Source organism: Buceros rhinoceros, unplaced genomic scaffold (genome assembly GCF_000710305.1).
Source record: "Buceros rhinoceros silvestris isolate BGI_N320 unplaced genomic scaffold, ASM71030v1 scaffold31894, whole genome shotgun sequence".
Classification (NCBI taxonomy): Eukaryota; Metazoa; Chordata; class Aves; order Bucerotiformes; family Bucerotidae; genus Buceros; species Buceros rhinoceros.
Genome location: NW_010410538.1, coordinates 19,228 through 30,277, shown reverse-complemented (window position 1 = coordinate 30,277; position 11,050 = coordinate 19,228). Strand labels below are relative to the sequence as shown.

The 11,050-nt window shown below is 58.9% G+C and overlaps 1 protein-coding gene across 1 annotated transcript in view; it reads right to left on the bottom strand.

Moving 5' to 3' along the window:
- ITPR3 (inositol 1,4,5-trisphosphate receptor, type 3) overlaps positions 1–11,050 on the bottom strand; it is a 34,187-nt gene that overhangs the window by 11,142 nt on the left and 11,995 nt on the right. The window contains exons 11-39 of the mRNA XM_010135671.1: positions 10,828–10,970; positions 10,580–10,679; positions 10,128–10,288; positions 9,275–9,416; positions 8,779–8,940; positions 8,459–8,631; positions 8,212–8,331; positions 7,892–8,074; positions 7,556–7,807; positions 7,125–7,269; positions 6,813–6,960; positions 6,312–6,508; positions 6,044–6,173; positions 5,712–5,769; positions 5,337–5,502; positions 5,007–5,171; positions 4,736–4,804; positions 4,174–4,299; positions 3,880–4,002; positions 3,496–3,696; positions 2,897–3,148; positions 2,672–2,797; positions 2,267–2,392; positions 2,027–2,147; positions 1,102–1,286; positions 817–965; positions 528–636; positions 276–366; positions 7–40 (exon numbers count right to left, since the gene is read on the bottom strand). Of these exons, the coding sequence (XP_010133973.1) occupies positions 7–40; positions 276–366; positions 528–636; positions 817–965; positions 1,102–1,286; positions 2,027–2,147; positions 2,267–2,392; positions 2,672–2,797; positions 2,897–3,148; positions 3,496–3,696; positions 3,880–4,002; positions 4,174–4,299; positions 4,736–4,804; positions 5,007–5,171; positions 5,337–5,502; positions 5,712–5,769; positions 6,044–6,173; positions 6,312–6,508; positions 6,813–6,960; positions 7,125–7,269; positions 7,556–7,807; positions 7,892–8,074; positions 8,212–8,331; positions 8,459–8,631; positions 8,779–8,940; positions 9,275–9,416; positions 10,128–10,288; positions 10,580–10,679; positions 10,828–10,970 (4,157 nt within the window). The remainder of the gene's footprint in view (positions 1–6; positions 41–275; positions 367–527; positions 637–816; positions 966–1,101; positions 1,287–2,026; positions 2,148–2,266; positions 2,393–2,671; positions 2,798–2,896; positions 3,149–3,495; positions 3,697–3,879; positions 4,003–4,173; positions 4,300–4,735; positions 4,805–5,006; positions 5,172–5,336; positions 5,503–5,711; positions 5,770–6,043; positions 6,174–6,311; positions 6,509–6,812; positions 6,961–7,124; positions 7,270–7,555; positions 7,808–7,891; positions 8,075–8,211; positions 8,332–8,458; positions 8,632–8,778; positions 8,941–9,274; positions 9,417–10,127; positions 10,289–10,579; positions 10,680–10,827; positions 10,971–11,050) is intronic.

The window sequence follows — 11,050 nt, the reverse complement described above, 5'->3', positions numbered from 1 at the left end:
CCCGGGACAGCCGCGATAGCAGACCAGTCCTGGTCTTGGCCTGCAGGAGAGGACACGGAAGGATGCGATGCTGTGGTAGTGCAGCAGAACAAGCACGGCTAAATCACTGCCAGGGACATCTCGGTCCTATCCCTTCACCTCTCCAAATCCTTCACTCCCATGGAGGTGGGGGCATGGCGACCAGCGACAGACCTGATCCCATCATGGAGCTGGGAATCTGAGGTGTGGGTGAGCAGCGCAGACAGACAGGGAAGGCGCAGGAGAGGGGCACTCACCTCCCCCGGCAGCATCCACCATTTCCCCTTTGGAGCTGGACTTCTTGTTCTGCAGGTAATTGTTCAGCAGCATTTTCCGCAGCAGGTTGCCCTGCCAAGACAAATAAACGTCACGAGTCTCCCCACGCCAGGGCCAGCGCTAGAGCGGAACAAGGCTGAGCAGCCACAGGCTGCAGCATGGAGGGCACTGCCAGCATGGGTGGCATGGACAGGAGCAGGGCTGGGGATGTGGCATGGGACCATGGTGCTCACCCTCTCACCATATCTGTTCCTCTTCACCAGCATCTGCTGCAGTGTCCTCAGCACCTTGATGCACAGCTTCTCCTCCGTCTCCATGAGGTCCTTGGTGTGCTGCACCAGCCTGGCATGGCAGAGCCACTGTCACACAGCCGAGAGGGACAAGGGGGTCCCTGAGGGGACCATTCCCACCACCCCTCCAGGCTGCAGGCCCACACTGGGATGTACAACCCAAACAGGATGAAGCTCACCAGCCCTTCCCAGCACTCCCAGCAACCCCTGAGCAATTGCAAAGCATCCTCACTTGGACAGGAAACCTCCGCTCTCGCACCGCTGAAACGCCTCTGTCCCCTCCATGAAAAGCAGCTCTGGCCGGTGGAGGACATCTACCAGGACAGACAGCTCAGCCTCCACCAGTGGCTTCAAGCGATCCTCCAGGGCACTGATGATGTCCTACAAGTCACAGCACAGACCTTTAGGGCTGATACATGCCTAGGAGTTATGGGCACAGGAGAGGGACCCCTGCAACAGCAGCGCCTTCTTGCTATCGTGCACTGACCCGTGCCACCGCTGCTTCCCTGCCCGGTACCTGCAACTTCTCGATGATATTCTTGTAGTCCCACTGGTTGGGGGTGGTGGAGACGCGGGGGAAGGTGCGCGTGGCCGTCTTGTAGCTGGACGTGTTCCTCTGCATGGTGCTGGTGGAGCTGCTGTTGAGCAGGGAGCTGACGTGGGCATCCAGGTCCATGGGCAGTGCGATGGAGCGGCTCTTAGCTGCAGGGGATGGAGCCAGGGTTGGGATCAGCCATGATCCAACCCAGCTCCTCGGCTGGGTCCTACCACACTGTCTTGGGCCAGGCACCCCTTCACCAGCTCTTCATTTGCAGCAGAGATTTGGGTTAAATATAAGATCAACTCCTCCAGGCTAGGGAGGGGTGGACTATTTCCATCCATCCATCCCTCCCCGCTGCAGCACAACGTTGCCCACAGCCCCTCCAGCCCACTGATGGGAAAGGACAGGATGGAAAGAGGCACCACCTCCCGGTTTTGTGTTGGGAAAGCCCAGCACGGAGATGCTGTAGGCACTCTGCCTGCAGTTACACAGGGAAATCCCCACCCAGCGTCTAACCGCAGCACAATCCTTTCCACGTGGTGACTCAGAGCTAACAACCCTTGGCCTGAGTCAGGCGGCCACAAGCAGGCTGGAGGCAAAGTCCTGCAAAACCACCATAAATGCTGGCTTTGTTTCCAGGCCCTTCACCAGCAGGGACACACCAGGGATCTCCCGACCAAGCCCAGGCTTCCGTTATCCCCACACCACCCTGGTCACGTCTGGAAACGTAGCTCAAAAAAAAGCACATCCTGGAGCCAAATCTCCCCATTCCTGGCTGCAGCCTCTCGCCGGGGCACCCCGCCAGGACCCGCAGTGGGGACGATGGCCCCCGCTCACTGCCGGAGCGGCCAAGGGTGGTGGGTGGTGGGCAACAGAGCATCGCTCTGGCGTGGCTCCTTACCGACCATAGCCAGCGTGCGGATGCAGGCTTCCACCGAGCTCTTGTGCTGCTGCTGCAGCCAGGGGCACTCCAGCAGCCTCATGGTGGACTGGAGAAGCTGCACCACAATGGTCTGGTGGGTCTGGAGGAGAGAGCAGGCAGTTACGTATCAGTGCAAGGTGTGCCCAGACCTTGTTTTGGGGGGCTCGATGAGCTGTTTTCCTCCCCCAGCCATGGTCTGTCCATGCAGCATCTTATTACCTGCAGCGAGGTGCTGTTCTCTGAGAAGGGGGAGCTGAAGAACGCGTTGATGGTGTCCAGCACCACTGTCAGCACATACTTCTCCAGCGTACTGTCTGGCAGGCGCTTCTCTCGCTTCTTGCACATCTGTGAGAAGGGAGAAAGCTGATGGCACCAGGGCAAGGTGAACACGCATCCTGTCTGGATGCTGCTGGGGCTTTGCTGAGCGAAGGGACATGGTGACACAGCTCCTGGGTCTACACCAGAGAGCCCTGACTGCTCCCCAGCTACTACACAAGAGCCCACGGTGCCCGTGTCCCACGACTGACTCCTCAAGCTTCAAGGGAGCCTGTGACACCAACCTGTCCCCATGCGATGCAGCAGCCATTGCTGCTTTGACCCTCCCAGCCAACCCTCCCCACACACCAGGGCCATGTCCAAGGTGAAGTTCTCAAAGAGAGTCCAGATGTGGTTGCTGGTGTAGATCTCCTTCATCTCCACCTCCGTGTCCACGTAGCAGTGGTTGACAAAGTTCACGTAGGCCATCTTCACCTGCCAGGGAGGGAGGGAAGGGAAGGGGGGTACAGGCACTATCAGAAGAAGGCAATCAGCGCAGAGCCACTGGCACACTCCTCACTGGGCACCCTGTACCTCTGTGATACAATCCTCGTGTGTCACCACCCGCACCACATCCTCCAAGGGCAGCAGGGACGTGCACTTGATCTCTGTGTAGACGTTCTTGCCCTCAGCGCAGGCAGCCAGTAGGTCCACCAGAGAGATGTGGTACATCAGCGGGCTGTTCTCCTCCACCCCATCCCTGGCTGCTGTCATCATCTCCAGAAGGGTGGCCAGGGAAGCCTTGTCGTTGTAGAAAACCACCACATCGTCCCCAGCATTGGTGAGCTGCAGGGAAGGGTCAGTGGTCACTGCTCCAGGGAAGGAGGGTCAGGAACCTCACAAGGCAGAAAACGGTGTCCTCTGCAGCAGAGCGATGCAAGGCAGCACCCGGGCAGGGTGAAAGGGCTGAGCGTTTACAGGGAAAACCAGGCATTTGCAGTGCAATCAAAGACCATGGCTTGGGGGACTCCAAAATGGTTACTGGCTCTTGGACCTTGTATTTAGCTCCTGGAGAAGCCAGCATGGCCAGGAAGGCTCTTCCCCAAGGAAGAGGCCAACTGCGTACCTCCCAGGAGCCATGTCCTGCTAGACCCCACGCTCATGCCCCACAGGTGGCGAGGAGAGCTGCTCACCTCGGTCATGATCATGTCCTGGCACTTCTTGACGTACTTGCCCTCAGCTTTGATGATGGTGTGCAGGAAGTCGAGGTACTGCACGTGGCGGCCATGGGTGGCCACGCAGTGGATGAAGTGCTGCGGCACCGTCTCGTTGATCTCCGAGCAGAGCTGGTAGTTGTTGAGGAAGATGTGCTGCATCGTCTCAGCCTCCAGAAGCTGTGGGACCAGGGGAGCAGAGTGAGCTTGGGGGCTGTGAGGAACAGCCTGCCCTCCTGCCCTGGCCCTGCCTCTCCCGGCTCTCCTCCTGCTCTTGTGTCTCTTGCTCTCAGCCCCAGGGGTGGTTCTGAAGTCGGTCCCTGTGCTGCAGTCTGTGACCACCCTTTGGTCCCCTCTCCTTACCCCAGGCGTCAGGAACAGGTTGAGGTGTTTGTGCAGCAGCGCTTGGTTTTCCTGATTGCCAGCACAAAACTTCTGCAGGAACTGGTGGGTGAATTTCAGGATCTCCATCATCTTGGCATCACCCTGAGAGAGGGCAGAGAAGACAAACACCCAGAGCTGGTGAGGGATGGAGGGAAGCAGCAGGCTGCTGCTCCTCCTGCCCTGCCCAGCTGCAGGGCCCAGCCATGCAGGGGGGTCCCCACGTGCCCAATCCCTTGTCCTAGGCACCTGCCCAGCCAGCTTCTGCCCACCCACCTTCTCGTAAGGGATCTGCAGCAGATCCAGCATCACTTTGTGGGCATCCATGTTCTTAAGAAGGCGCTGCTGCTTCTTGCGCACTTGCTCTCCGACCCCACACATCTTATTCAGCCGCTCCAGGATCTGGGGAGAGAAGGACCATGGTAGAAGGGAGCTGAGCCTGGGAGCCCATCAGGATACGGCCACCACTGGAGGTTTGCTCACAACCCAGATATGCCCTCCATAAACCCAGCAATTGCTCACAACTCTTGGCATCCCCCTCAGAAGTCCTCCTGGCAGGGGAGCTCTCCTACCCGTCACCAACCCACTCCCCTCCAGTCCCCCCGCCACAAGGCTCACTTGTGAGCCCTGGAGATGTGACAGGGCTCCTGCTTGCGCTGAGCTGCCAGGAACAAGCCCTGGCTTGGACTTGTTTCTATTGAAAGACACGAGAGCTTGGAAATCCCCCTCGTGATCTCACTCTCCCTTCCTGCTGGTGCACCATGCCAGCCCAGGCCAGGCGGACATGGGTGGCCGTGCCTCCAGGAACAGCCCTGCGACAGGATTTGGTCTCACTTACCCCCTTGACTATCTGATAGTTCTCGCTGCTCTTCTCTCCCGGAGCAATGACCTCTTCGTCAGCAGTGTGCTGCAAGGGGAGAGAAACAGCACCAGGGTCCCCCCTGCACCTCTCCAAAGCCTGGGACATAACTACACCCCACAGGACCCTCCCTGACCCTCCTCCTCAAGGGCCCATCAAGAGGTGGTGGGTATCAGACTGAAGCGAACTGCACCCCTCCTCCCCACTCCCCTCCTGCCCTGGTTCCCAGGGTCTTGCTCAGGGCTCTCACCTCTTTCTTCTCCTTCTTGTTCCCTTCCACCGTGCTGTCCCCTTTGCTGCTGCCCTTCTTGTCCACCCAAAGCTCTGATTTCTCCACCATGGTGCGGAGTTTGTCCAGCTCTGACTTGATCACCTTATAGTTCTCGACATCCTGGGCTGAGATCAGGAGCTGAACCTGCAGTGACATCCCCACAGGTTTCTAGTTTGGGGCACGAACCCCATTCTCCTTCTCTTCTGGACCTCCCTCCCAAGGAAAGGGGCCAGGACCCATCCCACATCCTTCACCCACAGCCAGGAGTGGGCTTAGAGGTGCTCTAGAGCAGCGTCCCACCAGGGTTACCTGTTTGAAGGTGTGCAAGACCTCCTGCCTCTGGCTGAAGTGCTTGAAGAGGAGCTGCAGGGAGCCGGAGATGAGCGGTGGGTAGTCGTGCATCGTCAGGTGGATCAGCACCCGCAGAAACATCCTCCCTCCCTCGTCATCCACCTCTAACATGCTGCTCGTCTTCCTGAAGCCGGGACGAAAGTGCGTGGTGTTAGCAGCCGCGTGGGAGCTTGTGTGCACTCAGCCACCCTTTGGGGCTGATGGGGACAGCTGCGTTAGCCTTTAGAGCCTCATATTCCTCATCACCTGCAGCCTTCAGCCTCGGCAGTATGGACAGGAGAGGAAGAGCCCCATGGCCAGGCTAACTATGCACCGGAGGGGGCAGGGACTCACCCCACACCGAACATGGCTTCTGCGTGCTCGCCAATCCGGTCCAGGTTCATGGCTGCAGCTGAACGGAGAGGAAAGGGAGGTGAAAGGGGCGGCTAACGCGAGCCCCACGCAAGGCAGAAGCCAGCCCAGCTCCCTGTCCCCAACTCCGAGCACCCGCAGCAGGCACAGGACACCTCACCCCATCTGCCCAAGCTCCAGTCCCCCACCACGCTTCCTGCCAGCAGCAGCGGTGATGGAGAGCTGCTGGAGCTGTCACCTCCGCCACCTGCGTGTCCCCAGCCCGTGGGGTTTGCTGAGCTGAAGGTGTACCAGGAGCAAAGTGGAAGAGTTACTTGTGGAGTCAAAGGCTGGAGCTGTCCCATCGGCCGCACTGTCCTGCATGGGGTAGACTTCCACAAACTCCTTCTTGAAGACAGAAAGCAGGTAGGAAATCCTGTAGTCCAGCCGCACGTTCAGGATGAACTGGCAGCAGCAAAGAAAGCAGCAAAACTGAGTGTCCTCTTCATTCCAGGTGTCTCTCTGCACCCGAAACCCCTGTCTGCCCCACACTGCCCTATCCACATGTCCCACTCCCCAAGATCTCGCCCCACCGGCTCCAACCTGCAAGATCTCCAGGATCTTCAGCTTGGTCTCCATCACCACGATGTTCTCGTTCTCAATGCTCCTCCCTCTGTCCACTTGCTCAGGGGCAGACCCAGCACTGAGGCTTGGAGGGCTGAAGATGGACTGCTTCCTGCTCAGCACCATGGTGGACATCATCTGCCCAACGCCCTGGATCGACCTCCGCACGTTCTTCCCTACAGAGTCAGCCACAGTGGGTAGAGTTAACGCAGATGGAAAGGGAGGTGGCAGAGGACCAACAGGACCCACTTAGACTGGAAATGCTGTAGATACGAATCAGAGAACGAGTAGGAGGGACTGGCCATTTCTCCGGCACGGCCAGGGCTCAACACCTCCTGTCCCCCAGCGCAGACACAGCCAAAGCTTTCATGTCAGCAAACCAGTGGCTTGTTTTCTCGCAGCCAAAACTGGAAAGCACTGTGCAGACCACGGAAAACGCCCTCCTGGGGGACCATGCCTGGTTCTGGAGCAGACACTCACCCGTCACCTCGTCATTGTAGACTGCCTGCATCATCAGCTGTGGGTTTTGGACACAGTCGATGATACCCAGCAGTGTCCGTGTCAGGCGCAGCAGCTCGCTGAAGCTGTAGAAGCCGAAGTAGATGAGGTTGTGGGCAAGGCTGACAACCTGGGGAAGGACAAGGCAACTCCAGACCTCGCCATGCTCGGGGCTGAGCAGGAGAAACAGTCATGGGGAGAGGGATGCCAGCGTGCCGCCCTCGCTGCAGAGGCAGTCGCAGCCAAACTGTGGTGCATTCTGCAGCGTGCTGGTGACATCAGCAAGAGTCGCACCTCAAAGGTGAGCTTGTTCTTCTCCTCGTTGGCAAAGGGCACCGCCTCGCTCACCACGTTGTTGAGGTAGTCCTCCACGAACTCCATGGTGCTGGCAAACTTGTTCTTCTTGTCATCGCGTGAGGCGTTGAGGTTGGAGTCGTAGCTGTGAGGGGAGATGGTGAGGGTGAGCTGGATGGCAGCGAGTCTCCTCATACCCAGCCTGGAAGGAGCACTGTTCAGGCAGCTGCTGAGCCACCACAGCCAGAAGTGCTGCTCGTCATTTTGATGAAGCCTGCTTCCTTCTGAAGGCTGAGACCTGCCAAATTTGTTCCACAAATGCTCCCTCCCAGTCACTGCTAAAGCCAAGCCAGTCCCTACATGGGGTGGCAGACACCATACCACCTCCTGCCCTGTCCTTCACAGTCGCTGCAAGCCCCAACATGTCTCACTCTTTGATCGTGATGGCCGTGGGGATCTCAGTCCAGAGTCGTGCAAACTTCACAGGCATCACCAGCTCCTGGGGGTCCCTGTCCACGTGCACGTGCAACATGAGGTGGCAGAAGGACGCCCGGAGATCGAAGGGCAGCATCTCATCTGCCATGCAGAGGAAGATCAGGTCCACGCCCAGCTGCTGGGAGATCTCCTTGATGGCCAAGTACTGGCGATCCAGGCACATGCGGGCAAAGAGCTTCAGCTGGTACCTGCCCAGGGATGAAGGGGAGAGGGAGTGAGGCCATGCAACCCTTACACCCTCATCCAGAGAGGAGATGCTGCAGCATCATCACCTGTAGTAGCTGAGGACGTTCTCATCATGGGCATTGCCAGCCCGGGCCTCCTGTGCCAGCTGCCGGATGCTTTTCTCATGGTGGTCATTGTTCTTGTCCGTCCAGGTAAGCCAGACCTCCTCCTCCGAGTACTCGATGCTCAGGTACTCGTGGCTCTGGGACATTTCCTTCACTGGCCTCAGCCTAGCACAGAAAAGGGGTCAAAGTGGAGATGATGCCATGGACAGGGAGCAGCTGCACCGTCACCTGTGGGAGCTGGTGGAAGGCAGGGCCAAGCATAAAACTGTGAGTGTGGAAAACCTCTACCCATGGCTACTCACTCCGTTTTGATGAGGATGTCGCTGTTCTTCGGGTCCAGCACGCACTTGCAGATCAGCTCCTGGGTGACAGGGATGGCGATGTGGTTGGACACGCACAGGTCTGAGAGGTAGTCCAAAAACCTACGGAGCAGAGACAGCTCGCAGTGAAAGGGTGGCCCCCAGGGGCTCTCTCCACCTCTGGTGGAGGCACACCCCACCCATCACACAGCACAAAGCCCTTTGGGATGGGGACTTTCTGCACACGCACCGTGGCTCGCGGTTCTTGCGCACCAGGCTGACGAAGGTCTCCACCTCAGTCTTCGTGATGTGCTTCTCCAGCAGCTTGCGGTTGTTGTGCAGCAGGGCCGTGATGGTGTCCTCAGCGAGGATGTCGTAGCCAATCTGGGACTGCATCATGCCGAACTGCTTCGCAATGTGCTCCTGGAGTGGGCAGAGAGGCGGTGAGAACTCGGGGCTGCACCTCGGGGTGCGGCAATGACCCCCCTGCCCCACTGAGACCCTGGCAGCCGCCCAGGGCTTTGCAACACGTGGCGGGATGGGGGCTCTCCCTGTCACCCCTCCACACACCTGGTTCTTGCGATAGTCCTCCTGAGAGTGCCGCAGCACGCGGTAGCACAGCCGAAACATGTACTGGTAGGGAGCGTTCTTCTGGTCCGACAGCTCTTCCAGCCGCACCAGGGGCCCTTCCCCACCCTTGTCCTTGAAGGGAGCTTTCAGGATCCCAAAGATCTGCCCAAAAGCACAGGCGATAAGTGCTATGTCCTCCCTCCACACCAGCACTCCCACGCATGGCCAGGCACCAGCTGTGCTTGCCAAGAGGGCTCGGTGCACCACTGGGGCTTGAGCTGGAGACCGGCCACACCTCCTCCCTGGGGACTTCCAGATCCTTGGGCACACCAAGCCATCTCTGCAGGACCTCAACCTTGCTCAAGGGCTCGGTGCACCCCTGGGGCTTGAGCTGGCGACCGGCCACACCTCCTCCCTGGGGACTTCCAGATCCTTGGGCACACCAAGCCATCTCTGCAGGACCTCAACCTTGCTCAGATGCCCCAGGGCCACTCACCTGCTTCAGGATGTTCTGCTCCCGCATCAGCTTCTGCCGCTCTCGGTTGGGCTTGGTCACCACAATGTCCAGCACGTTTTGGCCATTGTTGGGGACGTCGCTGACAAAAAACACCAAGTCCTCCAGCAGCTGGATCACGAACCTGCAAAGGGCCACAGTGCAAGCGGGGCGGTGGAACTCCCCGGCTGGAGGGGCTGCTCACCCACCCCATGCAGCCCACCCAGATTTGGGTCCCTGCCTTGATGCTGCTGCATTTTGCAGAACCAAAGAGCCCACGTTTAGGGCTCAAAAGGTCGCCAGGGAAGCTGCTGGCTGATCCTCCCCTCTCTGCTAGAGCTTAATGGCTGTCCCAAAGCAAGAGCTTTCACAGCCACTATGGTTCCTGTGGAATCTATATGTGCCAGGGCAAATGCCAGGGGCCTTTGCTCATGATTCAGGCCGGGAATTTTGCATTTAACGCCTCTGCCCCCTTAGCCACCTTCGCAGGACCCACGCAGGGCGGGCTGGCAGGGCGGAAGTGGCTCACTCTGTCCCGTGGGGATCTGTGTTTGCTCAGGAAGCACCAAGAACCCACCCTCCTAAAAATAACACCATGACTAACCCAGCCACCCCTATCACGGGGCCATCTCTCAGCCCCTCAGATATTTTTCTAGCGACAAAGGAGGGGCTGGAGCGGGGCTGCGGCGTTATCTGGTTTCCTCGCCAGACTCCTGGGAGCAGCAGGCGTAGATTTGGGTTGTGGGCAGGAAAGCAAGACAGCACTGGCACCAAGACCCAGGCAGGGGCCCCATCCTGGAGAGCTTTTGAAGGAGCCCAGCAGGACCCCATTTCCAAGGGGAAAATGACTTTTTACCTCCGGTCATTCTGGCTGAGGAAACCTTCGTTCATCTTCTCCACCACGTTGGCCAGCATCGAGCTGGCATCGTTAGCAAAGTCCAGGTCCCGGATCTCAGACACGGGCACGGAGACGATGGCGAAAGCTTCTTTGTCTTCTTTGGTGGGACACGTGCCCAGCTGGGAAGCAAGGGGGAAGCAGCATCACACAGACAGGGCAATGCCGAGCACGTCCCCACCATCTGCCACCAACCAAGGTGGAGCCAGTGACCCGGTCTGTCCCCAGCAGAAGGGCTGGGGTGGGCTCTAGGTTACTGGGTGGACTTAGGTTGGTGTCCAGTCACCTCCTTGGATCATTAGGGTATTTCAGGCCCCGGGTAAAGCCTGGGTGCTGGGTGGGAAGGAGCATGCTAAGAGCTATAGAGGCCCAGGGGATAAATCCACACAGGGAAGGAGGGAGGCGGGCCGTACCATGAGGCGAATGGGCCTCTCCTCATCGATGTCAATAGGCACGTTGGTGCTTTGGATCCACGTGTTGGTGCAGAGGTGGCGCAGCCTCACGTAGGAGTTCCTGCAAAAGGCACAGTGATCGATCCCCACACAGACACGCCAGCTCCCAGCGAAGCCCCAACAAGAACAGAGTTGCCAAAATTTCACCCCATGCAATTAAACCTCCCGTCTTTACTTCAATGGCCCCGTGGCAGCACATGCCCATATACCGCGGGACGAAGGAGTCTGTCTTCTGCAGCGTGGTGGGGTCCAGCTCGAAGAGGGAGGCGATGTCATTGCCGTGGGGCACGGCCACCAGCCGGTATTTGATCTTCTCCCCCGTGTTCCTGCGGCTGGCACGGCCACTGCTCCCCTGCAGCGGGGAAAGCGGCTTTGAGCCCAGCGCGGGGCAGCTGGTCCGCCGAGCCCGGCCTCCCTGCGCACAGGGCAGCA